The sequence below is a fragment of the Myodes glareolus genome, chromosome 6 (assembly GCF_982192425.1).
Source record: "Myodes glareolus chromosome 6, mMyoGla1.1, whole genome shotgun sequence".
Classification (NCBI taxonomy): Eukaryota; Metazoa; Chordata; class Mammalia; order Rodentia; family Cricetidae; genus Myodes; species Myodes glareolus.
Genome location: NC_142031.1, coordinates 58,118,939 through 58,143,003, shown reverse-complemented (window position 1 = coordinate 58,143,003; position 24,065 = coordinate 58,118,939). Strand labels below are relative to the sequence as shown.

The window sequence follows — 24,065 nt, the reverse complement described above, 5'->3', positions numbered from 1 at the left end:
AGCAGATGTGTCTCACTGTCATGAAAAAGCCAAAATTAGCAAAACATTTTAAATGTTTTGTAGGTCTTTGAAAGGTTTAAAGACCATCTATCTATCTAAAGTATATCTCTATATGATATGGAAAACATACCTAGCATATTTACAAATTTGATTGTCATAGATTACTAACTACTGACCTGTGTTTCTTGATTATCCTAAATAGTTCATAATAAGAGTTTTCAAAAACTAGAATTTTGCCTTACATTTTAAAATGATCTGCATAGTTACAATACCTTAAACAAGAACAGAAACATACATACAATATGTTGTAACAAAAATAACCTTAAATTTGTATCAATATGTAAAAATCCTTTAAACAAGAGTAGAAACATATATATAATGTGTTGTAACAAAAATTACAAATTAAATTTGTACCAATATGCAAAAGTCCTTTAAACAAGGGTAAAAACATATATACAATGTAACAAAATTGACTTTGAATTTGTATCCATATACCAAAATCCATGCCAAGGCAAAATAGCTATGATTACCTATTTTTTCCATATTCCTATATTCCCCTAAATTATAACAAACATCCATAACCCACAAAATAACCAAAAGCCTCCCACAATTCACTCTTGGGAATGTGGACATTGTGTTCTCTAGACAGCTTCCTGCTGAATGTGGGTCAAGGCATCTTTAGGATCCCCGAGGGAAAAGTGAGATAATGACTAAGTCCTGGGAAGACCAGCTTTAACCTTTGTTGATAGATATCACCTGTCAAGATTCAGGAGGTCTCCCCTGATCAAACCAGATCCAAATCAACCTGGAACGAATCCACAGTCTCATGTTTCCTGTGGGGGGAGGGGGGACGGACTGCTTCTCCAAAGCATTTTTGATTCTCATTTGTCAAATACACTTTTTGACTTTAATTCTTTAAATACCTAGCCTGGTTTATTCCACAGTCCCACTTTCAGGTCCAGGTCTCTTAGCAGCTGCCCTTTGCTTCTCAGCAATCAAAAAATTCAAAATCAACACAAGCGCGTACAGGATTCACACTCCCTGTGCCTTTCCCATCTTTAAGTGGCTTTTTTCTTTTATATTACTTTTACTGTCTATTTAAAGACTTTACTAATTTTTAAAACTATTTCTTTCCATAACTGCCTATAGCCATTTTCTTTCTTTCTTAATTCTATGCACATTGTAAAGCACACTGGAACTTATTTAGAGGTTTTTTTTTATAACTGGACCTCTTTTACTGTGTATCTTTAGGTTTTTTTTGACCACACAAGCAAATTTTAGACTGTTAAGCTACACCTGGATCTTCCACATTCTCCATAGGCTGATTCCGCCCACTCTTGAGCCTAAAGCTTGCCAAGAACTACATTAAACTTTCTAGCTGTGAAAGCCGGTACCTGTGTTGCCACATGCGGTTTTTACTTACCTTGTTAGCTCTAGTTTCTATTCTGTCTGCTGAACCTCAGCATCATTGAAAGGAGCAGTATCCTTCCCCCCACCAAGTTTTCTCAGGCTCTAGATGGATATTTGAGTCCCAATTTGGTACACCAAAATGTTGTGTGAAATTTTATTCTTCACTGGGTGTCACCCAGTTTCCAAATAAATCACACACAGAGGCTTATTCTTAGTTATGAATGCTGGCCTTAGCTTGAATTGTTTCTTGCCAGCTTTTCTTAAATTACCCTGACTACCTTTTGCCTCTGGGCTTTTATCTTAATTTCTACATACCTTTCTTTACTTCTTGCTCCATGGCCTGCTGTGTAGCTGGGTGGCTGGTCCCTGATATCCTCCTCTCCTTGTTCTCTTGCTCCTTCTTCCTTGTTTCTCCTTCTATTTATTCTCTGCCTGCCAGCCCTGCCTATCATTGCTCCTGTCTTGCTATTGGCCATTCAGCTCTCTATTAGACCATCAGGTGTTTTAGATAGGCAAGGTACCACAACTTTACAGAGTTAAACAAATGCAGCACAAACAAAAGTCACACACCTTAAAATACTGCACTTAAAATTTTGTCACACACCTCCCAACAGACAAGGGGAGGGGAAGATGAACAGGAAGAAAGAGAAGAGGGAGAGCGGGATGGGAGGAAGGGGAGGAGCAGAAGGAGGAGGATTGATATACAGGTCTGAATAAGAAGATTCTCTGTGTGCACAGAAACAACTCTGTAGCATGAAGCAACATTTCAGCACCTCTCTAGTTATAACAGCAGCTACAAGAAAACAGAATTGAATAAAACACAAAGGCTATAAACACTGTCGGCGCGGGTGACTGCCTTGTCACTCTAAGCATCATTCACCTTTCCTGTCTCCAAAGGACATCATGTCCATTACAACACACCTGCTCACTGAGTGCATCCAATTGTATCCTAGTCAGGGTCGCCATTGCTGTGATGAAACACCACGACCAAACACAACTTGGAGAAGAAAGGATTTATTTGGCTTAGGCTTCCACATCACAGTTCATCACCAAAGGAAGTCAGGGCAGGAACTCAGAAAGGGCAGGAACCTGGAGGCAGGAGCTGATGCAGAGGCCGTGAAGCTTACTGGCTTGTTCCCCATGGCTTGCTCAGTCTGCTTTCTTAGAAAACCTAGGACTACCAGCCCAGGGTTGGCTCCACCCACAATGAGCTGGGCCCTCCTCCATCAATCACTAATTAAGAAAATGCCCTACAGTTTGAGATTATGGAGACATTTTCTCTACTGTGGATCCTTCCTTTCAGATGGCTCTAGTTTGTGTCAAGATGACACAAAACTAGCCAGGACACCATCCACATTTGTTCTAAGTCTTCAATCTCAAAATACCATGTCAGAAAAAATGAACTTGGTTTTGATATAACAAAGTATCAGTTTAGGGGACTGGGGACTTGCAGAGCCAGCAGGAGCTAGTTTTGTATTTGGACAGTAAGGACCAGACCAGGACCCAGCCAGTGTCTTGTTGAGCACACCCAAACCCTCTGAGTTTTTAATGCAGTGGTTCTAGAGAGGACCTTAGAACCTGCATTTCTAGCAACCCCCCACCTCAGTAATGGCAATGCTGAGACCCATGATCCACTGTCACACAGCAGAAGGAATAAGAGACATAAGCTCTCTCCCTTGCGATCTCTTCTCTCTCTGTGTCTCTCTCCCTCCCACTGATCCCCTCTAGGGCTCAGGTATCCCAGGCTAGCCTCAAACACATTTAGCTGTGGATGACCCTGAACTCCTGACCTTTCTGCTTCCACCTCCCAAGTGCCTGAGATTAAAAGTGTGCTACCACACCTGGTTTACACGGTGACTGAAACGGAATCTAGGTGTTGGACACACTAGCCACACTCTCTAATCTTGTCCAATCTAATCTAATCTAATTGATCGTCATCCATGCCCCTGTTAGTGTCTTTTATAAGGGCAGCCCAACTCTTGAGGGGTTTAGCCTGGTTACCTCCCAAAAGTCTAATAACCAGTTCTTTGGGCACCATCAGTTGTGAGCACATGGACTTTAGAAGGGAATAGGAATTCAGTCTCCAGTGGCCGGCATAAAGGATCCACTGGCTAAAGCTCTGCTGAGTCACCGCAAACCCCTTAGCGCGCCGTCTAGTCTCTCAGTCTCCACTGTCAGTCAGTGTTCTTGGTATCTCTGCTTTACAGGGTGATGCATGAACAAGTCCCAAAGTCAATCATTAATTCTCTCTCCTCCCCTGCCATGGTGTGTTAGACATAATCTAATTTCTTACGCTATCTGGTCATATGTCTTCACCAACCTGGGAGTTCCTAGTATGCAGGACAAATCCCTGTCACAGTTAGGCGTCCCTTCAGCTCCTGACCTACTGCCAGACACCTAAAAGATGCTCAGACAACCCAGGAAGGATTTGGACCTCAGAGTGTAGCCACATGAGTGGACTTTTTTTGTGGCCGTGGGAAGATTGTGCCACTGTTTTCCCTCCCTAACACGATGGGTGCTCATGCTTTCATTGGCCTGGATTGCCTCTCATCTGGCATGTCACACCCCTCCTTCCCTGGCCTAACTCCTTGTGGTGATAGAAATTATGGTCACTAATCAACAAGCTGCTCAAGGGTCCAAATACCAAAATAAATTACCCAGCTGCGAAGTCAAATCATGTCTCTACCACTCTCTGGCTGCCCCCCACCTTGGGGCAATTTTGTAATCTCACTGGCCTCTGATTTTCTGATCTGTAAATTGGAAAGAAAGTCACCTTACAGGACTTTTCTGACAGTCAAAGTTTTTCTTTTTCTTTTATATCTTTGTTTGTTTGTTTTACGTTTTTGTTTTGGGTTTGGTTTTTCAAGACTCAAGGTTGTTGAAGAAATGGTTCAGCAGTTAAGAGCACTGACTGTTCTTCCAGAGGACCTAGGTTCAAATCCCAGAACCCACACGGAGACTCAAGACTGTAACTCCAGTTCCAGGACACCCAACATCCTCACACAGACATGCTTGCAGGCACAACACTAATGAACACAAAATAAAAATAAATTATTTTTTAAAAAAATTTAAAAATGAATAAATCTTTTAAAAAGTATACATGTCTCGCCAGGTGTGTTGGTGCTTGCCTTTAATCCCAGCACTTAGGAGGCAGAGGCAGGAGGATCTCTGTGAGTTCCAGGGAGCTCCAGGATGGCCAGAAATACATAGAGAGACCCTGTCTCAAGCAAACAGAAAGTACCCATCTCTTTTTAAGTAAATTATCCATTAAGTTATTTGACCTCCACAGCAACTTCTTGCCATCTGACAAATTTAGAAACTGAGGCACAGAACGGTTTTAGCACCTGGCATAAGGCCTTCTGATTTGAAAACATGTCTTATGACTACAGGTAAATTTTTTAAGCTTAGTTTGTATGCATAGGTGTTTTGCCTGCATGTATGTCTGTATACAATGTGTGTGCCCGTTGCCTGTGGAGACAAGAAGAGGACATTAGATCCCCTGAGCCCGGAGTTAACAGATGGTTGTAAGTCACCACGTGGGTTATAGGAATTGAGCTAGGGTCCTCTGGAAGGGCAGACTGTGGTCTTAAATACAGAGACATCTCTCCAGTCCCCAGTTAAAATGTTTTATCTGTCTCCTTCCCTGGAATTTGAGATCCAGTCTGTCATATTCAAAACAGTATCTTCTTGAGCCCAGTCCAATACCTTACACAATAAGGAATCAAAAACTGATTCAACAAATGAAAGGGGGGGCGCTCTGGTTTTAAGACAAAGTCTACCACAGCGAGCTTCGAATTCAAGCACATTTTCTCCCCGTATCAGCGTCTATGGCATTGGGCTTAGAAGCATGCACCTTCCGGTCCCTCCAGGGTGGCTTGTTTAAGAGCATGTGCTAAGCATCTTTTGATGCTTAGAGCCCGACAGTCAATCACCCAAAGTCCCTGGGCGCTGAGAAGGTACAGCCCAAGGGTAGGGAATTCGGGAACGTCCGTTCCGGTCCCCCGGAATCCCTGCTCCGCCTCTTTCTTCTCCCTCTCCATCCCCTCCGAGGATCCATCCTCCGGGATACCGGGATACCGGGCCGCCAGGAGCAGGCGAGGACCCGTGCGCGCGGGAGAATTCCACGGAAGGCGATGCGCATGTGCAAGAGACAGCGCACTGCGCATGCGGGAAGATGGCCGGCCCAGGAGCCTGAGCTCCTTCGCGGTCACCCTGGTCCCCTCTGCGCCTAAGTACATCGGAGGGCGAGTGGGACCGCGGCGCTCCGTGGGTGGAGCCGAGGTGCTCCGTGGGTGGGGCGGGCGGCCGGGTGCGGCGCCCAAAGGGGCCGCAGAGCCGGAATCGCGCGCGCCGAGCCGCCCGGGAAGGCGGGAGGACGCGTGGGGCGCGAGGGGCGCGGGGCAGCATGAGTCAGCAGCGGCCGGCGCGGAGACTGCCCAGCCTGCTGGTGGATCCAGCGCAGGAGACGGTACGACGCCGCTGCCGGGACCCCATCAACGTGGAGAGCCTACTGGTGAGCGCCGGCCAGGACCACCGGGGGTCACGTGCTGCGGGGCGCGCTCTTTGCGTCCGGCCCTCTGCACCCTTGTCGCTTGGTTGCCCCGGGGCTCTTCCTGCAGCTCCCCATCCTCGGACCGCCCTCTGCTTTTTACATATTTCTATTGCATTTACTTACTTTGTGGGTGGGCGGGCGGGCGCGTGGATTCCACGAGGCAACTTGGGGAAGTCAGTCCTTTGCTTCCACCTTTGTGGTTCACAGGATGGAACTCAGGTTGAGTTTGTAAAGCTTGGTGGCAAGTGCCTTCCCGAACTGAGCGATCTCGCCCGCCCATCTGTGCTGTTTGACAGGGGCAATGAAAGAGCGGCAATTCCCTCCATTTCTGACTTCCCACGGTTCTCAGGGCCCCTGCTGGGTCCGTTCTTTGTCCACTTCTCCTGTTCGCTGTTTTCTCTCCAAGACAAGCAATATCCGAGCGGTTCTGGCCAGTCCCGTGCCAGCTACTTCATGAGCACTGTCTGCTCACACTAACCTTGAGATTGTTATTCTTAGAGTGTGTCAGAACAGACTTGTTCTGATGTTGTGTGGCTGCCTTGTGGCTAGGTAATGGAAGCTGGAGGAATCTCAGAGTGACTGCAGGTGACAGCCTTTCCCCTAATTTCTTTTCCTTCCTTTAAAACAGTGATTTCTGCACGGTATTCACTTCCTCTTACATTCCCACCCAGTCTTAAGCATTCTGTAAGGTTGTTCTAAATAAAAGCTCTGTCGGTTTTTGTCAATTCACCTTATCTTGTGTAACGACTAAGTACTCACTCTTGGCTGAGAATTCTCTGCTGTGTTTTTGACAGCCACGGTGGGGGCCCCTTGTCCCCTTCTCTTTCCTTTGCAGACATGTGGGTGCCATCCAGGGTTCTCTACTCTCTGTTCATGTGGGTGGCCTGTAACCGTGGTGTTTTCTTGAGGATTTCCTAAAGCCTCTCTAAATGCTCACACTGGTAAAAACAACACTTGACTTTTCACACTGCATCAGAAGATACTGTCCTCTGAAGGCTTAGATGTTCTAATCCAAGCTGGTGATTTCAGTAGCATCGAGGTAACTAACTCCCAAATGCATACATCTTTCCCAGAGCTGTCCAACTGTATGTTAGATGTCCCTACTTAGATCTAGAACTTAAGAGAAATATGTCTGTACGGATGTCGTGTGTATGCTGGTGCCTGGGAGTGTGTGCTCCCTCCAGAAGAGGGAGTTGAAGTTAACAAGCAGTTTTGAGTTGACATGTGGATGCTGGGAACTGAACTCAACCCTCTGGAAGAGCAGCAAGCGCTTTTAACTGCTGAGCCATCTCTCCAGCCGCAAATTTCAGACTCTTACATCCAAAGCCAGATTTATGGTCCTCTTCTTACCTAGGAAAGCATTCTCTTTTTCACATCCCACCTCAGTGGTGGCATACCTACCCAGCTGCCCAAGCCAGCACTCTGGGCATTGCTGTTGCCTTTTTTCTTTTCCAGAATTGGCCCTATCCCCCGAGTCTCTGAATTAACATCAGTAGAGCTACCTCTCCCCCGGTCACATACTATCTGGCACTAGTGTCATCCTGACCGATTTCCTGCCACTCTTGCTGCCCCTCACTGTTGATGTGAACTTCACCCGTAACTGATGATCTCATGAAAGCGTGTTTCTGATCTCATTTGCCCAGAGGAATTCGTTGTGATTCCCTGGTACTCCCAGGACAGGGTACAAACCTATTAATATAATCTAACTGCAGGTTTTTCTTTCTTACATTATTCTTCTGTGGTTCCATACTCTGTCCAGGCCTCGTTTTCTCAAGCTGACACCCGTGCATACATTTCCATATTGTCACCAACGTGTCTGAAGTCAAGCTTCATGGGTAACTTGTCTTTAGACAAGTGTCTTTACCCCTTCCTTAGCCTCCAGGCTGTTGTGTTAGCACCCTCTATGCCCCCAGACCGTTCTGTGCTCACTGCTTCATCCTCTGCAGAGCTTGGGTCTTTCCGCTTATTTCGTGCTGTTGTGAAGATCTGGCTGCGGACAAAAAGATTAAGCAAAAAGTTAATAAAGTGGAGACTCTGTATTTTCTTGCCTGTAAAATAGTGACTTAACATGTCAATGGTTTTTTTTTAATCGGCTAAAACAATGCCAAAGCTGAATAAGCCATTGCGCGCAACAGTTCCGTGTCTTGCTGAGTGTTGGTTGCCAGGATGAGTGGCTTAAACCTGGTGTGGGCTCCGGAGCAGGGAGTCAGTAGCACTGGAAGGAGGTGAAGTTGGTTCGCACATTAGCAGATAAGGACGATCTGGGTGGGTGACATTAATGCAGTCACCTGGGGGAGATCAGTGTTCTCTGAACTCATGGAGTATTGTTCCCACGCGGGGAGCTGATCCAGAGAAAGCTCTCCATAGAGAGAATTAACCATTTTGGAGACAGTGCCTCGGACATTAGTCTCTACGAGTCACCTTTCACTTTTCTCACCCACCTTTAAAGCTAGCCAGGCATGGTGGCCCTGCTCTGTCGTGCCGGTCCTTGGGAGACAGAGGCAGAAGGGTGATGAGTTAAAGGCCTGCCGGGGCTGCATAGCAAGTTCCAGCCAACCTGGGATGTACACTGAGATCCCGTCTCCGTTCTTACCCCAGTCCTCCAAACCGAGAAGATTCCGAAGCTGCTTAATCGTTATACAAGGGGGATGGGGCCAGGGGATGGTAGTGCTGCCCTGTGTGTTCCCAGATTTGACACAGGTTTTTAAACGTGGGAGCGGAGCATCAGGGAAGTAGTTTGGAACAAGCCAACTACTTGTTGTAGCTCCCTCATCAAGGCCATTCCTGAGTGTTCTCTGAAAGTCCTGAGGTCCCCAATCGTGTCTACTGGGGGGTGGGAGGCTCTGCCCTCTATCTATGTGGCAGCAAGGTGGGTTTGTGGAAGGGAAGAAAGCCAATGGTGGAGTGGGAACCTGTTTCCTGTGTCACTGCAGGCAGTGTACAATGTGCCTGCGTTTATTGCAGAGTATGGGGCAGGAGAAGGACTTCCTTTCTTGTGTCTCATTGGAATGCTGTCCCTGTACCAACCTGCAAAAGCAGAATCGCTGGCCCTCTAAAGGAAACGGGCAGCCAATAGGTAGGCAGTCTGTGTACAGGGCTTGGCCCTGTATCTCTGGGTTAAGAAAGGCAGCTTCAGCAGGCAGCTATGAGTGCATAGTAACACTTCTGAATACTTGTTGACACGCTTTTCACATCAGTATGAGGAGGCTGGGCTTGTTACTCGATTAGAGAACCTTGCTGTGAGGCAGGAGTGCATGGCTCAGTTGGTAGACTTACTTAGCATGCGTGGAAGAACCCCAGTTCAATCCCAGGACCAAATGAACAGGCATTGGGGTACCTATCTGTGATCCTGGCACCCAAGAGATGAAAGCAAGACGATCAGCAATTTAAAGCCATCCTTAGTGACAGGTTGAGTTTTGAGGCTAGCCTGGGCTATGTAAGAGAACCCCTTCTCAAAAAATCTTGCAGGCCAGCAAGATAGCACAATAGGTTATGGTACTTGCTGCCAAGCCTGGCAGCCTGATTTCAAACCCCAACCGAGAACCGTATGGTGGAAGGAGAGCACTGACTAATGCCACAGAGTTGTCCTCTGGCCTCCACATTTATGCCACAACACATACATGCACAAAATACATAAGTGTAAGAAGGAAAAAAGGACCCTTGCTTCAGTAGCCAGCCCCTGTCTCATACTGTGTTTGGAGAAGGCTCTATGTAAAAATAGCAATAACAGTTGTTCATACTTCCCTGTGGTCGAATTTCCCAGGTCTGCTTCAGAGCTCTCACGTCGGATGTCATTGCCGGCATAGTCCCTGCCCGCAGAAGTGTCAACTTCGGGGTTGCACGTGTGGCCATAGCGTGTACCCTGGCAGGGAACAGTATTTTTATCTCTCTATCCATAGCATGTACTGCTTGGAGTCATGTCATGACTATCATTCTTTACCGTCTTCTCCCCAGCACCTGCTGCAGTCAGTACAGGAGTCTCTGTCGGAACTTGTGTCCCACCTAAGTACCCGGTCTCCCACCCGTCTGCCTTTATCCACACAGAAGTCTGCAGCCTGGGAGGGCCCTTAGAGGAGTCACGCGCCAGGTGAAAGGACGGAAAGAACGATGGTTAGGACATGACCCCAAGCCCCACAGGGATGTAGAGCCTCTGCGTGTGATTCTCATCACCTGACAAACTGCATCAGGTGTAGTTTGTGAGGACTTATTTTCTCTCGCCCTCATTACTTCGGGTGGAAAACAAAATTTTTTTAAAAAGTATCATGGCCTGGCATGGTAGTCCACCTTTAATGCCAGCACTCAGGAGGCGGAGGCAGGCAGATCCCTGAGTTCGAGGACATCCTGGTCTACAAAGCAAGATCCAGGACAGCCAGGGCTACACGGAGAAACTCTTATCTCGAGGGGGGGGGGGGAACAGATGAATGGATTGTAGAACAATGTTAATTCATTTGCATTACTGTTTATAAAATGCTAAGTTTGTTTTATGTGTTTTCTTTTTCTTCCAGCCGTCAAAAATCAGGATTAACCTAGAGGAAAATGTGCAGTATGTGTCCATGCGAAGTAAGTCAACTCCAGAGTAGGCTTGGGTTCTGTAGTTTGAGTGTCAGACGGTGACCGTGGCTAGATTTTTGTTTGTTTGGTTTTTGGTTTGGCGTTTTTGTTGTTTTTCTACCAGCCTCTGCTTCCCGAGTGCTGGGGTTAGAGGTGTGCACCCCCACCGCTACCCGGGAACATGGTTGGTTTTGAGCATGCACAAGGTCATAGAAGAGACGTGAAATGATAGTGAAGGATACCTCTCTGACTGAGTTAAGGCAGGTGGGAGGGGGTTGTCTTCACCCCCTCTCAGTGCAGTGACATTACTGTACATGTCGCCGTCGTCTCCTATCCATGTGGTTTCTTGTGGCCCCTTCACTCTTCCTGGCTTTACTCTGTCACAGGTTCATGTGTAGGGTATTGGATGATCTTTGTGATCGATGACCCCGTCATTGATTTCCTCCTGATTTGGTTCCTGCCACGGGGACCCTTTTCATTTACAGACGCCCAGATGTAGATCCTACAGACTGTCCTTTGTTCCCCTGGGCATCTGCCACCGTCTCCCCTGTGGCTGTGGCTCGTCAGCAAGCTGGGTCAGCTTGACCCTTGAGGTGTTTCTTTCCACTGTCCCACACCAGCTGATTGTGGCATCTGTACTCGAGTGACTATGCTTCAAAATACAGCTGTGGTTTGTCATCCATTGTGAATGAGGAGGCCAAGGCCCAGAGAGGTTAATTAAGTAGCTTGCTTAAAGTCAGTGTCCACGCGGTTAGCTCTGGAGCCCATGTCTTCATCCCGTCCATGTAGACTGCCACCTCTTAACCGCCAGCTCTGGCTCTCCCCAGCCCATCCAGGGCTCTGCTGCCTCTTCCCCTCTAGCCTGAACCCCATTGTGAGCCCACTTCTCAGATGCCACTTTGTCCCTCCTTGGAGTGGGAAGCACCGCGCATCATCCTCCTGTGCTGCTCCCAGCGTCCTCCTCTAGGAGCACCCAGTCCGTTCTCCACTCCAGTAAAGATGGCGCTTCTTGTTCGCAAGTGGCTTTGAATACCACTCAGCATACCACGGTTTATAGCAGATCTCCTTATCGGGTCCACACAGTTCTCTTGGTGGGGGAGCTGTCCCCCAGCAGAGATGTTCAGTTAGATTTGTTCTTTATAAAATGGCTGACACCCTCGGAATGTGCTTAACCTACGCTAATAGGACTAAAACGTACCCAATAAATGTCTAGCCAGTGAGTGAGTGTAAAATGAGAATAATGAACCCTGGCTTGTCTTGTAAGCATCATTTGATATCGTGTTCCCAAGTACCGCGATACTCAGCAGATTCTGTGTGACGTTAAATGTGCAGTCTTTAGGAATAATGAAGTACACCTTGGCATGGTGTGCATACCTTTAATCCCAGCACTCAGGAGGCAGAAACAGATCTCTGAGTTTGAGGCCAGCCTGGTCTACAGAGCAAGTTTCAGGATAGCCAGGACTATACAGAGAAACCCTGTCTTGAAAAAATCAAAAAAAGGGCGGAAAGAATAATGAATGAAGTACATTTGCCCACACCTCACGATCGCGATCTTAAAAGATCATATTAAAAACCGTTCGCCTCGAGAGATGGCTCAGTAGTTAAGAGCACTTGCTACTCTACCAGGGGACCCTGGCACCTCCGTAGTGGCTCGAAACCACTGCAGCTCCAGTTCCAGGTCTAGTGACCTCAGTGGGCACTAGACATACACACAGCGCACACACATGCAGGCAAAGCACTCATACACATAAAATAAGTAAATATTTTTAAGATTAAGAGAAACTATACCAGTGACCTGAGAATGTTGCTCAGCGGTAAGACACTTGTCTGGCACCTGTGAATCCGGGCTCACACCTCTACGTGCCCCCAAAGAAGAATGGATATCAACTGTATTGTCAGATTATATGTATGAAATGAAGGCATTTGATTCTCTAATCATTTCTAATCCTATTCCTGAGAAGCAGAGTTGATTATAGAAATTTCTTGAAGGGATATGAAACTTGGGAAAATAGTTACTGGAGGGAACTCACTCCAACCTTTATGGGAACCTACTGCCTTTGCTCACACCAGCTGAGGCCGATTTGCCTTTCATCTAGTTGGAGAACTGTTGCCATAGAAACTAGCATGGGTCTCCCTTGCCGTCTTCTCTGGTCCTAAGGGACTAAGCAGCTGTCCGAGAGGGCTGAGCAATGTCAGCTCACACGCCGTGCTCTCCTTCGCAGAGGCTCTGAAAGTGAAAAGGCCCCGTTTTGATGTGTCACTGGTGTACTTGACTCGCAAGTTCATGGATCTCGTCAGATCTGCCCCCGGGGGCATTCTTGACTTAAACAAGGTTGCCACAAAACTGGGAGTCCGAAAACGGCGCGTCTATGACATCACCAATGTTCTGGATGGAATCGAGCTGGTGGAAAAGAAGTCCAAGAACCACATTCGGTGGATGTGAGTTTCCGTCCATCCTTCCCGTTCTCTCCCCAGCTGCAGCAGTGTTTGGGAATAGAGAATGAGGCTTTTATGATTCTTCTTAGGCAAAGTCTGAGGCTTTCTTGTCTCGCAGTGTACTTAAATGTAAGTGGCTACTTAGGTCTAAATGGGAACATTAGGTGTAGAAGAATATCATTCAGATGGTGTGGAAAAGTTAAATGGAATAAGGTGGTTAATTAACTAATTTCCCCTATAAGATGCTAATAATGAAACATCTGATAAGAGAGGAAATTTAAAAATGTATTTTCTTAGCGTGAAATTAATAACAGAAGACATTATTCCCATGGGGCAGTAGAGTACACATCCAGAAACCCAGCCCCTTCCTCGCTTGGATTGGGTTTTTTTTCTGGAGAGAAGCAGGCGTCAACCTTCTTAGCAGGCCCACTGCATGGCGGTGGTGCAGGTGAGCAGACACACTGCCCTGAGGGTAAACACAGACATCATGGCCAAAAGGCAGTTGCTAAAGAGTTGACATGACTGGGAAGGGTCCCATAGAAAGGAAGCCTGAAGCTAAGACACAGACAGAGCTGTGTGTGCACAGAAAAAAAGCTGTATACTTAGGAAAAAGAATTCCGGCATTGGAGTACATTAGAGATACAATAGGCAGATGTAAAACCCGAAGGTCTTCAGATGGCTAAGGAATGGCTGAGGAAAAGCGCCTGAAGGACCCTGGTTTAGGACAGAATGCAGGCACGTTTGATGAAAACTGTGTCAGCCATTCTGAACCTTTAATCCAGACTCAGGAGACAGAGGCAGGTGGCTTTCTGTGCTTGAGGCCAGCCAAGGCTGTATTTAGAGAGACCAGCCCAGGAAAAGAAGGGTGGGCATAACCATATAGAGGGCATTAAAGGAAGTGCAGATGCTCTCCCTTAGCCAGCTCCCCTCCAGAGGCAGCCTGCTTCCCTCCTGGCCCCTGCTGACTGCATGTGTGTTTCCTTCTGTAGAGGATCCGACCTGAAGAACTTCGGAGCTGCACCCCAGCAGAAGAAGCTCCAGGCTGAGCTCTCGGACCTGTCGGCCATGGAAGACGCCTTGGACGAATTGATTAAAGACTGCGCTCAGCAGCTGTTGGAGTTAACCGACGACAAAGAAAACGAAAGATATCCTTCCATCCAAATCTTTGTAGAATTTCTGCTTCCAGTGTAAATAGGATGTCTGAGGGAGAGTTTGGGGGTGAGTTTTCATATTTGGGATATAAAATTAGGCCCTTAAAAGTTAAAGTAAACACAAGTGTAGTGCTTATGGCTTGAACACACATGAACAATTCATGTTGGTGTAGACTCTCTGTACTCTGAGCCAAATCTGCATGACAGCTGTTGTCGTGGCTTCTTAAAATTAAGGAGTGGTTGGTTGGTTGGTTGGTTGGTTGGTTGGGTTTTGTTGTTTTGTTTTTGTTTTGTTTTTGTAATCCTGGATGATAAATTGTTAATCAGCTTTTGTGGAAATCAAGTTTTCCCTAATCTGTGAACTAGTTTCTTTCTGAAGCAGACTGTGCTACTGAAGTTGTGTCTGCGTTCATCACTCCATGCAGAAGCCTTGTGGAGCAGGAGCTGGGAAGGTCTGGGCCTGGGAGCCTGCTTGCCCCTGCTGGGCCCCCAGACTGTCCTGCTGGCTGTGACGAGTGTCAGTAATTCCTGCTCCCCCCCCCCCCAAAGCAGTCAAATTCTATTACCACAGCACAGATCTTAGAAAATCAAAGCCAAGGCTCCCAGCGTAACAGCCACGCAGAGAATCTTGTCTAAAAGAAAGAAAGCCAGAGCAACTAGACTGAAGGAGGGCAGAGTATCTGGCAACCTCGTAGGAGGAGTTGAAGGCACTGAGTGACAGAGAGGCGCTTAGAGGCCGTGGGTGTGTGATCGCGCCGAGAACTTGCTCTCTGGGATCTTCCTATTTTGTAGACTTTTTTTTTCTGCCTTATGGAGGGTTCTTACCCAAACCCTGAATGTTTTTTTTCTCAAACTCCCGTAGTAAGAGCTAACCCTAGGCTCTTAACAGTGAATGAGAATTCACACTGTAGCGTAGGTAGGAATTTGAACATACTGCTTTCCCCTTTTCTGTGATTCTGCTTTCTGTAATGTCTATTGCCCACAATCAGACATGATCTAAAAACTATTAAGTGAAAATTCTAGAAGTAAAAACTTTCAGTATGTTGTAAATGCACTATTATTATTGGTTTGTTTGTAAGTTTTTTGGGTTTTGGGATTTTGGGGGGGTTTACTTTGTTTGTTTGGTTTTTGGTTTTTCGAGACAGGGTTTCTCAGTAGCTATGGATCCAGTCCAAGAACTAGCTCTGTAGACCAGGCTGGCCTTGATGTCACAGAGATCCGCCTGCCTCTGCCCCCAGATTGCTGGGATTAAAGGCGTGCGCCTAATTTATAAATTCAACCTCACTGTAGAAGCGTGTATGAAGAATGTATATAGGGAAATGCATGCTATGTACAGGATTTAGCTTTGGCCCGTGACTACTGGGGATTTAGAATATCCACTCAGCACCCCACCCCATGGGGATTATTACCTTCATGAGTTGTGTCTGCATTCAGTATTTGGGCTTTGTTCGTATCTTTCTCCAGAAACTGCTCCAGCCAGTATTTGGTTTAAAATAATTCTTCGTTATAAATAGTATAAAACACTATAAAATCTTAAATTTTTCTGGGGAGTTTATTGTATTTTACTTATGAATGTTTTGTTTGCATGTATGTATGTGCACTCCTTATATACCTTGAGACCCAAGGAAATGAAAAGATAGCTTCAAATCTCTTAGGACTGGAGTTAGGATTGTGAGTGCTGGGAATTGAACCTAGGTCCTCTACAAGAGCAGCCAGTGCTCTTAACCACTGAGCCACCTCTCCAGCCCCAAGAATTCTTTTTGAAATAAAGTTACCATGAAGTTTTGACTTTTCATCTAACTGTTTCCCTTCCTTGTAAGTTTGTATCCCATAAAAGCCAAGCAATTCTAGTACCCGCACTTAAGAGGTGATCCGCCCATGCATGCTGGTGCAGGCCTTTATTTCCAGCCCTTGGGAGTCAGAGAAAGGCAGGTTTCTGAGTACAAGGCTAGCCTTGTCTATATAGCAAGTTCTAAGCCAGCCAGAAGTAAATAGTGAGACTTTGCCCTCAAAAGGGGAGGGGGGGCTAGGGGTGGTGTCCTGTCCATCTTGTCAGATCCTTGACCAGCTTTCACACTAGCGTATGTCACCTATCAGGACATCCACAGCATCCAAGCCTTCCACGAACAGATTGTCATTGCAGTGAAGGCTCCGGAGGAAACCCGACTGGACGTTCCGGCTCCCAGAGAAGTAGGTAGCGCTGCACTGCAAGAAGGAGTAAGAGAGGGAGGTGGGTTAGCTTCCAGGTCTGTGACCACTACAGTCCTACAGTCGCTTGTCATCTGTGTCCTTGTCATGCTGTGTACCTCTTAGCTTAACCGTGAGTGAGGTGAGAGAGTCAAGCACAGAGAAGCGGGTGTGCTTCAGGAACCCACACAGTGACCAGCAGGACCAGGCGTAGGATGGAGTTTGGCTGGCAGGTGCTGTCAGCCATGCTGCCACTGTCAGGCTGCAGAAGAAGCCCCTCCATTGGCCTTAGTCTTCAGGTTCCAGAAGTAATAGCTGGTATGGCCGGAGCTCCAGGGAACTAACTAGCTTGCTACCTACCAACTCACCAAAGACTGAGAGTAAACTAGACACCGAGTCACGGGCGTTGAGCCTGTGTAAGGCCAGCCTTCCTGTCGGCTGCCAGGTACGCCAGGACAGTTCGTGTTGAGAGTAATTGTCCCCAGAAGGCCACTTGATGAGGACAGAGTCCAAACCAAAGCCCGTGGCCCTCGGCATTCTGTTGGCTGGGTGGTCTCCACGCTGCTCATGGCAGCCGCCACACCACCACCGTGGTGGTGAGGATTGTTTCCACCACCCTCCTTTCTTTGCTCCCCAGCAGAGCGCTGTTCCAGGGAGACCCCCTTACCTGACAGTGTGTCGTCAGTCACAGAGGAGCACTCGCTTTTCCCTCAGTCTCATTCGAATTGTGACTTGTCAGATTTGAGTTGAGACAGTGTTCGAGTAACGTATTCAGGAGGAGTTATTTCCACTGATGCTCAGCTCCTTAAATAGCCACTGATCTTGCAGAACGGCTTTTCTTTGGGGCGTGGTAATCCATTCTACAGAACTTAGTGGGGTTTGGTCTCCTAGTGCTCTGAGCTGTTTGGCCGGAATTGCTAAATCGCTCTGAACTCTGAGCGCTCCCAGTCCCATTTCGAGCTCTGTGATTGATGTCCTCCGAGCTGGCTGTTCTCGGCAGTGTCCTGGATCAGTAGACTGACTCTGTATGGCTCTAGTGGGGACTGTGCACCTACTATAGGGCTTGCACTGTGGCCTTCAACTCGCTCTGGCCTCCTACTTGTCCTTGTAAATAGTTTTGTTGGAACAAGGCCACCTGTTTAGATATCACCCATCTGCTTTCATGCCACCATGGTAGAGTTAAATAGTTGTGACAGACAGCATAGCCTAAGAAGTCATCTCCTCTGTCCTCTTTTAAAATGTTTTGAAACATGGGTATGGGTATGTGTACGTCAGTGCAGATGCGCTGGAAGCCTTGGCGTTGGCTCTCCTGGAACTGGAATCACAGCTTTGGAACCTGTTTTGGAACTCACTATGTAGACCAGGCTGGCCTCGAACTCACAGAGATCCATCCGCCTGTCTTTGCCTCCCTAGTGCTGAGGTTAAAGGTGTGTGCTGCCACCACCCAGCGGAGCGCACCCTGTGAGCTTCTCTTAGTTCCCCAGGAATCCCCTTTACAGAATGACTTAGTGGCTGGTAGAGTTTGGGGAACAACATTGTTCTCATGCATTGTTTAATGATAAAAGGTTTCTGTTTAAACCAGATCTGCCCTGGCTTTCCAGCCACAGAGCACAAAAGTGGTTGGCCTGTCTCACCTACCTGGTACTGGGAAGGACATAAGAGGGTCCAAGTCTCTCTGAGAAGCAGAATCTCACCAGCTTGCTTGTGTGAGATCCCAGAAAGGGGAGGAGCCAGAGCAGCGGTGCTGTCTTGACTAGCCCATCTATGTGGGTGTGGGAAGGGTGGACTTGAGGAGAACCAGGCCAACTCCCAATGGGAAAGATGGGGAATTGTACGAAAATGCCCCTTACATATTTAGCCTCTAAATAGACTCAACCACTTTTTAAATTTCTTATGGGAAAGCCATTGGAATTTACTCCTGGGTAAATAAAACTGAAGCCAGAGGATAATAGTCATTTAATCTAGTTCCTCTCTTTGTGTCTGATGTTTCAAACTTCATGAGGCATGTTACGATTTCATCTTTTCCTCTTACATCTTTTAACTGGACAGAAGAATAGCCTTCCTGTGAGCTCAGTACCTCTGCACTAGTTTGGAAACCCTGACACTTTCTTGTGCAATACAGTGGAGTACTCCGGAGCTCCCTGCTGTCAAAGGAGAAGGGGAAGGAGCTCCCGAGGACTCAGCTATCCTTCTAATAGCTCCAAGACTGCCGGCTGTCTGCGTGATTAGGAGGTCTTTCTTGCGAATTGGCCAGTAGTGTGGAATGTAGTAACAGTCGAAAACATGATTTTCTCAAATGCATGGTGGAAAAGAAACTATAAGAATTGAAGTTCATTGAAAACCTGTGACTAGTGGGTACCAGTGCTCAGCTTGACGGTTTCTGTGTCCCTTGCTAGGACTCTATCACGGTTCATATCAGGAGCACCAAAGGACCCATTGATGTATATTTGTGTGAAGTAGAGCAGAACCACTCAAGTGGTAAAACAGCCGATGGAGCAGGGGCCTCTCCATCTAAAAGCAGACATCAAGAATGCCCAGAGAAAGGTAAACATTCCAATTTTGTAATTAGAAAAACAAGTGTAAGATTAATTTAAAAAAGTATAAGATTCTAACACTTTATAGATAACTTGAATACATACCTTTAAGGTTTTTCATGTTATTTATTTTTCTTTAATTATGTCTGTGTTTGCGTGTGGGTATGTGCACATGAGTGCAGGCACCCTTGGAGGCCAAAGGCATTGAATCCTTGGAGCTGGAATTACAGGCACTTGTTTGTGCACATGAGGGACACCCTTGGAGGCCAGTGGTATTACATCTCCTGGAGCTGGAATCACAGGCACTCGTGAGCCAGCAGGTGTGGATGCGGGAAAAGTGCCCTGGTCCTTGGGAGGAGCAGTGGAGCGCTCCACGGCTGATCCATTTCTCTAGCCTCTCCATAAGGAATCAGTGCACTCCTATCACCCCAGCTCAGGGGATGCTGAAGCGGGCAGATCCGAATGACAAGTCAGCCTCAGCTCCATAGTGAGAGACTATCTCCAAAGAGTCAATTTGTGGGGGCACCAGCTGGTAGACTCTTGCCAGAGAAAGCTGTCTGCGCTCTCTGGCAGGTGCTTTCCAGCCACGGGCTGGAGTTCCCGTTTGTCCTGTGAGCCTGAAAAGATCATTCCGAGAGAATTCTGTGTAAGAGAAGGTTCTCGACTAGACAGCTTCATTTTTTTCAACTGTTGGATCGTGAGCCCAGCTGTTGTTCTGGCCTTCACTCTCTGTCTTTGTGTGTCTCATTTCAGAAGACAGGCCTCCTCAGTGAAAGCCACTCAAAGTGGGCGACTGATAGCAGAGACAGTGGTGAAGGTTTCTGGGGCCTCCTGCGTGAACGGATTATGTCCTGGTTTGATCCTCAGCAATAAGTCTTCATGGAGCGCGCTGGGTCTCCCGTTCTAGATTCATAGCCAGCGTGGAAGGCCAGTAGTGTTCTTGAGTAGCTTCCTGCTTAGGTTCCTGGATGGTTTCCATGTTCAAAATTAGCTTTCGATAACTCTTCACTGCCTCTTGTCAGTGAGACGGACCTCTGCCTCCTGAAGTCATTTTATCACAAAGAATGTCACGAGGACAGACAGATGACCAGCTGGTCGTGGACTCTGCCCTTCCCTGATGGACGGTGTTAGCTTCTGAGAAGAATTGCCTTACACTGGCTCACATTCGCGGTTAGGTGTCGTGCACTGGTGAGGTGTACACACAGGGCCAAATGTGGCGCCTTTGTACATATCTGTATCATGTTGAGATTGCTTATGAAATATGTCTGAGTGACACCTCTAACCTAGAACAACCAAAATAATGTATATAGGGGAAAATGACAGACGGATCTCTATGTCAGTATCGATAACTTATTAGAACCCTCTGGATGGGTTTTCTAAAGTTTTCCATGTAGGAGTTCCACAGATACGCTGTGCATTTAGGTTCACATACTTAAAGTATTTTAATACAGCTCCCAGTACTATTATGGGAGTCAGATACTTCTTGATTTTAAGCTGCCTGCAGAGTCACTGTGTCCCAGTAGAATGGTGTGCCTCGAAACGTTGAGGGCACATAAAGGAATGCCCTCCAGCAACAGGTCAGTTCACTCCAGTGTGAACCTGGTCCCGGTGAAAGGGAAAGCATTATCACGCTTTCTGCGAGCAGATTTTATAGTGTTTGTGTGTGCAGCCTGGCTCCTCTATCAGAGGGGCTTCCCTCCCCTGCATTCATTGTACCCTGCCCCTGTTCCAGCTCTCATCCCACCTTCCCAAACACCTAGCCACTTCTACCTCAGTGGGAAAGTCATTTACCTCTCTGTGCCTCAGTTTACTCAGTAATTTACCACTAGACTGTGAGCTCCGTAGTCGTGCTCAGCACCTCGCCCCGCACCCAGTCTGGAACAAGTGCCCAATAGATGTCTAGCAAACCAGTGAGTGGGTGAGTGCGACGTGCGGCCCATGGGGCCTGGCTTGTCGTTGTCTCGGGGTCTGGGGAGCATCATTGGTATGTTAAATCTCTCATTTTACAAAAAATTGGAAGCAACTTGAAGTAATGACCATGTATACAAAAAAAAATCAAGTAGGGAATCCAAAATTAAAGTATTAAAAAGATAATCCTGCCTGGTGCTTTTGATTCACACAGTCTCTGTTGGTGTATTTTTCTTTAAAGACATTTATTCAGCCTCATGATCAGACTGTTACATTTAGCAATCAACAGCATGAGTTAAAAAAGGTCTACAGTAAAACCCTTTGTGGAATGCTTGACACTTTTCTCAGAGCAGAAACTAAAATAGCCGGTTATACAGTTAGTCACAGGTAGAGTCCTGGAGTTATTCTGCCCGTACACATGTGTATTGTCTAAAACATGGCTTCTCTGTAGCAGCCAGGCCCTGTCACCACTGGGCTTGGCTGAGTTCACATTGTTGTAACCTGTAGCTTCCCTGTCACTTCGCTGGCTCTCCTTTCCTGCTAAGCTTTGTCTCCTGACTGTAATTAGAACTTCCTGCCACTGCCATAGCTGCTGCTGCTGCTGCTGCTGCTGCTGCAACCACCAGAGCCACCTTGGTTTTGTGGTTTAGCAAAGTACTGGCCTCCACCACCATAAAGGCCAGAACTTTGGCCTCCAAACTCTCCTTTCATTGGTCCAAAAACTGAAGACTGATTGTTGTAATTGCCAAAATCATTGTAGCTTCCCCCACCACCAAAACTGCTTCCATCATTACCGAATCCATTACATTCCTCCCGGCTGCCACTGAAGCCACCACGACCACTGAAGTTTCCCACTCGACCAAAACTGTCATTGTTGCCAAAACTGCCTCCACAACCACCACCAAGGTTTCCGGAACCACTTGGACCTCTTTGGCTGGATGAAGCACCAGCCATCTCCTGCTTGGATAGGGCTTTTCTTATTTCACGGCTGTGCCCGTGCACACTATGGCATTTCTGAGTAGCAGTCTTGTCCACAGAGTCATGGTCTTCAAAGGTGACAAAAGCAAAACCTCTCTTTTTTCCACAGCCTCTGTCAGTCATGATTCCAATCACTTCAGTTTTCCCATACTGCTCAGAATAATCTCTTAGGTGATGTTCTTCTGTGTCTCCTTTGATACCACCAGCAAAGATCTTCACGGTTAAGTGGGTACCTGGTCTCTGAGAATCCTTCTTGACACAGCTCTCTTAGGTTCCACAACTCTTCCAGCCACCTTCCGGGGTCTCAGATTCCTAGTGGCATCCACTTCCTCTACAGTGGTGGCGTGTGTAACAAACCCAAAGCCCAGGATCGCTTGGTGTTTGGGTAACCATAAGCACGCAGTCTGTGAGTGTTCCCCATTTCTCAAAATGGCTCCTCAGACTCGTCGGTTGTTTCGAAGCTCAGCCCTCCAGTGAAGAGCTTCTGCAGCTGTCTCTTGACAGCAGGGAAATGAGAGCCTTCAGCGATGCTTTCTTGGCCGCATCAATAGGCAGAGGGAGTAAGCCAATGAACGTATCCTCTGCTGGTGTATTTTAAGATTCCTAGAAATTACTGGTAATTAGTATGTTTGGCCTACAGATGTCCTTTCCTTTCTGATGCATAAAATGTTGTTGTTTGAAATTAGCCAAAGGATTTAGCACACAGTTGTTGTCAACCTCCCTGACGCTGTGACCCTTTAATACTACAGTTCCTCATGTTGCGGTGACCCCCAACCATCAAATTATTTTCATTGCTACTTCATAACTGTAATTTTGCTACTGTTATGAATCACAATATAAATATCTGTTTTCCGATGGTTTTAGGCAACCCCTGTGGAAGGGTTGTTCGATTCACACAGGGGTCACTTAGCTGCTCACTTAGAAGCTCCTCCATTTCCTCATTGGTCTAGTTAGTGGAATGATTGGGCGAGACAGGGAACACAAGAGGAATAGCAAAGTGGGTAACAGTTGCACTGTCGACACATTTGATGGAAGGGATAGTTCTGGCATTTGTGTGTAGTGGCCGGGGCCCTGGGAAGAGCTGAACTCTAGAGTGCACTGACAGATGGTTGTGTGTGCCTGTTAAACAGGAGAGGGCTCATCTGGTGAGGGCACCTACTGCCAGAGGAGGGTTCCAGGAGCGGGTGGGTCGGAGGGCACAGAAGAAAGGATAACGAGAGGAGGGAACGCTGTGGGCAGTGTCCCGGATTCAAAGGGATCATTAGCAAAGGGAAGCAAAGGTTTCCAAGCCGTGGGACTGGCAAACTGCATGAAGTTTGGCGTGCATGAAACCCTGTGGACGAGAACCCCTCTAAGTTGTAAAAGTGTCTAAATGAAGTATCTCCATAACTCAGTCTGCTGTTTGGCCTCTTCCTTTTAGAACCAATGAAATAGGTTGGTTTCCAGCTTTTCCTTCACTGTTCCCCATGGGGATGCTACCGACTCTACTTCTAGTGCCTGTACCACCCATTCTGAGCTCCAGCGACTCTTGAGTCTAGACCTATGGAGTTACGTGCCTGAGTGTCCGCGCGCATGCGCATGCTCCATGCCTGGCTGGCCCCTGGTGTCCTCCTCTCCTTGTTCCCTTGCTTCTACTTCTCTCTCCAAATTTCTTCTATTTATTCTCTCTGCCCGCCAGCCCCACCTGTCCTTGCTCCTGCATTCAGCTCTTTATTAGACCATCAAACGTTTTAGATAGGCAAAGAATCACAACTTTGCGGAGTTAAACAAATGCAGCATAAACAAAAGCAACACACCTTAACATCGTTAAACCAGTGTTCCAGAGCATAAACAAAAGTAACGCATCTTAAAATAATTTTCCACAACACAAGGGGGACACCCAGTATCAACCTCTGACCTTCACATACACTATACAACACGTGCACACATTTTAAAAAATTCTCCTGTGGAGGACAGGTACAGCTACCGTTAGCTATTACACACTTAGACATTCAGCAAAATCTAGAATGCTTTGGGGGCATAACTAGGGTGCTGCTGACACCTGGGCATAGATGACAGGGATGTCACATGATAAACGTAGGCAGCAGATTTACACAGTCCAGAGTGTCAGTGGGATTGAGGTCAAGAAGTCCAAGTTAAGGTAACAGGCAGGTACCCTGTCCAATTCACTGATGACAACCTTGTCCCCAGTCACTTCCATCAGTAATGAGATTGTTTGTGTGAGACAGGGTCTCTCTATGCAGCCCTGGCTATTCTGGAATTTGCTATATAGGCCAAGCTGACCTGAAGCTAACAGATTCGCCTGCCTCTGCTTCCCAAGTGCTGGGATTAAAGGCGGGTGCCGCCACAGCTGTCTTA

General features: G+C 47.1%; 1 protein-coding gene and 1 pseudogene across 2 annotated transcripts; one reads left to right on the top strand and one right to left on the bottom strand.

The window, feature by feature from the left end:
• The first annotated feature begins 5,585 nt into the window (after positions 1-5,585).
• E2f6 (E2F transcription factor 6) lies at positions 5,586-20,915 on the top strand. Of its 2 annotated transcripts, XM_085690848.2 has the most exons (8): positions 5,808-5,923; positions 9,917-10,049; positions 10,468-10,522; positions 12,736-12,952; positions 13,939-14,095; positions 16,177-16,290; positions 18,684-18,831; positions 19,575-20,915. In XM_085690848.2, exons 3-8 carry the CDS (start codon positions 10,516-10,518, stop codon positions 19,592-19,594), a joined length of 663 nt encoding a protein of 220 aa, XP_085546974.1. In that variant the 5' UTR covers positions 5,808-5,923; positions 9,917-10,049; positions 10,468-10,515; the 3' UTR covers positions 19,595-20,915. The 2 variants fall into 2 exon arrangements, with proteins under 2 accessions (XP_085546973.1, XP_085546974.1); XM_085690847.2 differs by lacking the exon at positions 9,917-10,049 and having other exon boundaries at positions 5,586-5,923.
• LOC125403910 (heterogeneous nuclear ribonucleoprotein A1-like 2) lies at positions 20,910-23,287 on the bottom strand (annotated as a pseudogene).
• Positions 23,288-24,065: the final 778 nt, after the last annotated feature.

Coding starts and splice junctions, on each gene's coding strand:
- E2f6 (XM_085690847.2), top strand. CDS start 5,816: ATGAGTCAGCAGCGGCCGGCGCGGAGACTGCCCAGCCTGCTGGTGGAT. Junction 14,096..16,176: donor ACGACAAAGAAAACGAAAGA/TATCCTTCCATC, acceptor CCAGCTTTCACA/CTAGCGTATGTCACCTATCA. Junction 16,291..18,683: donor ACGTTCCGGCTCCCAGAGAA/GTAGGTAGCGCT, acceptor GTCCCTTGCTAG/GACTCTATCACGGTTCATAT.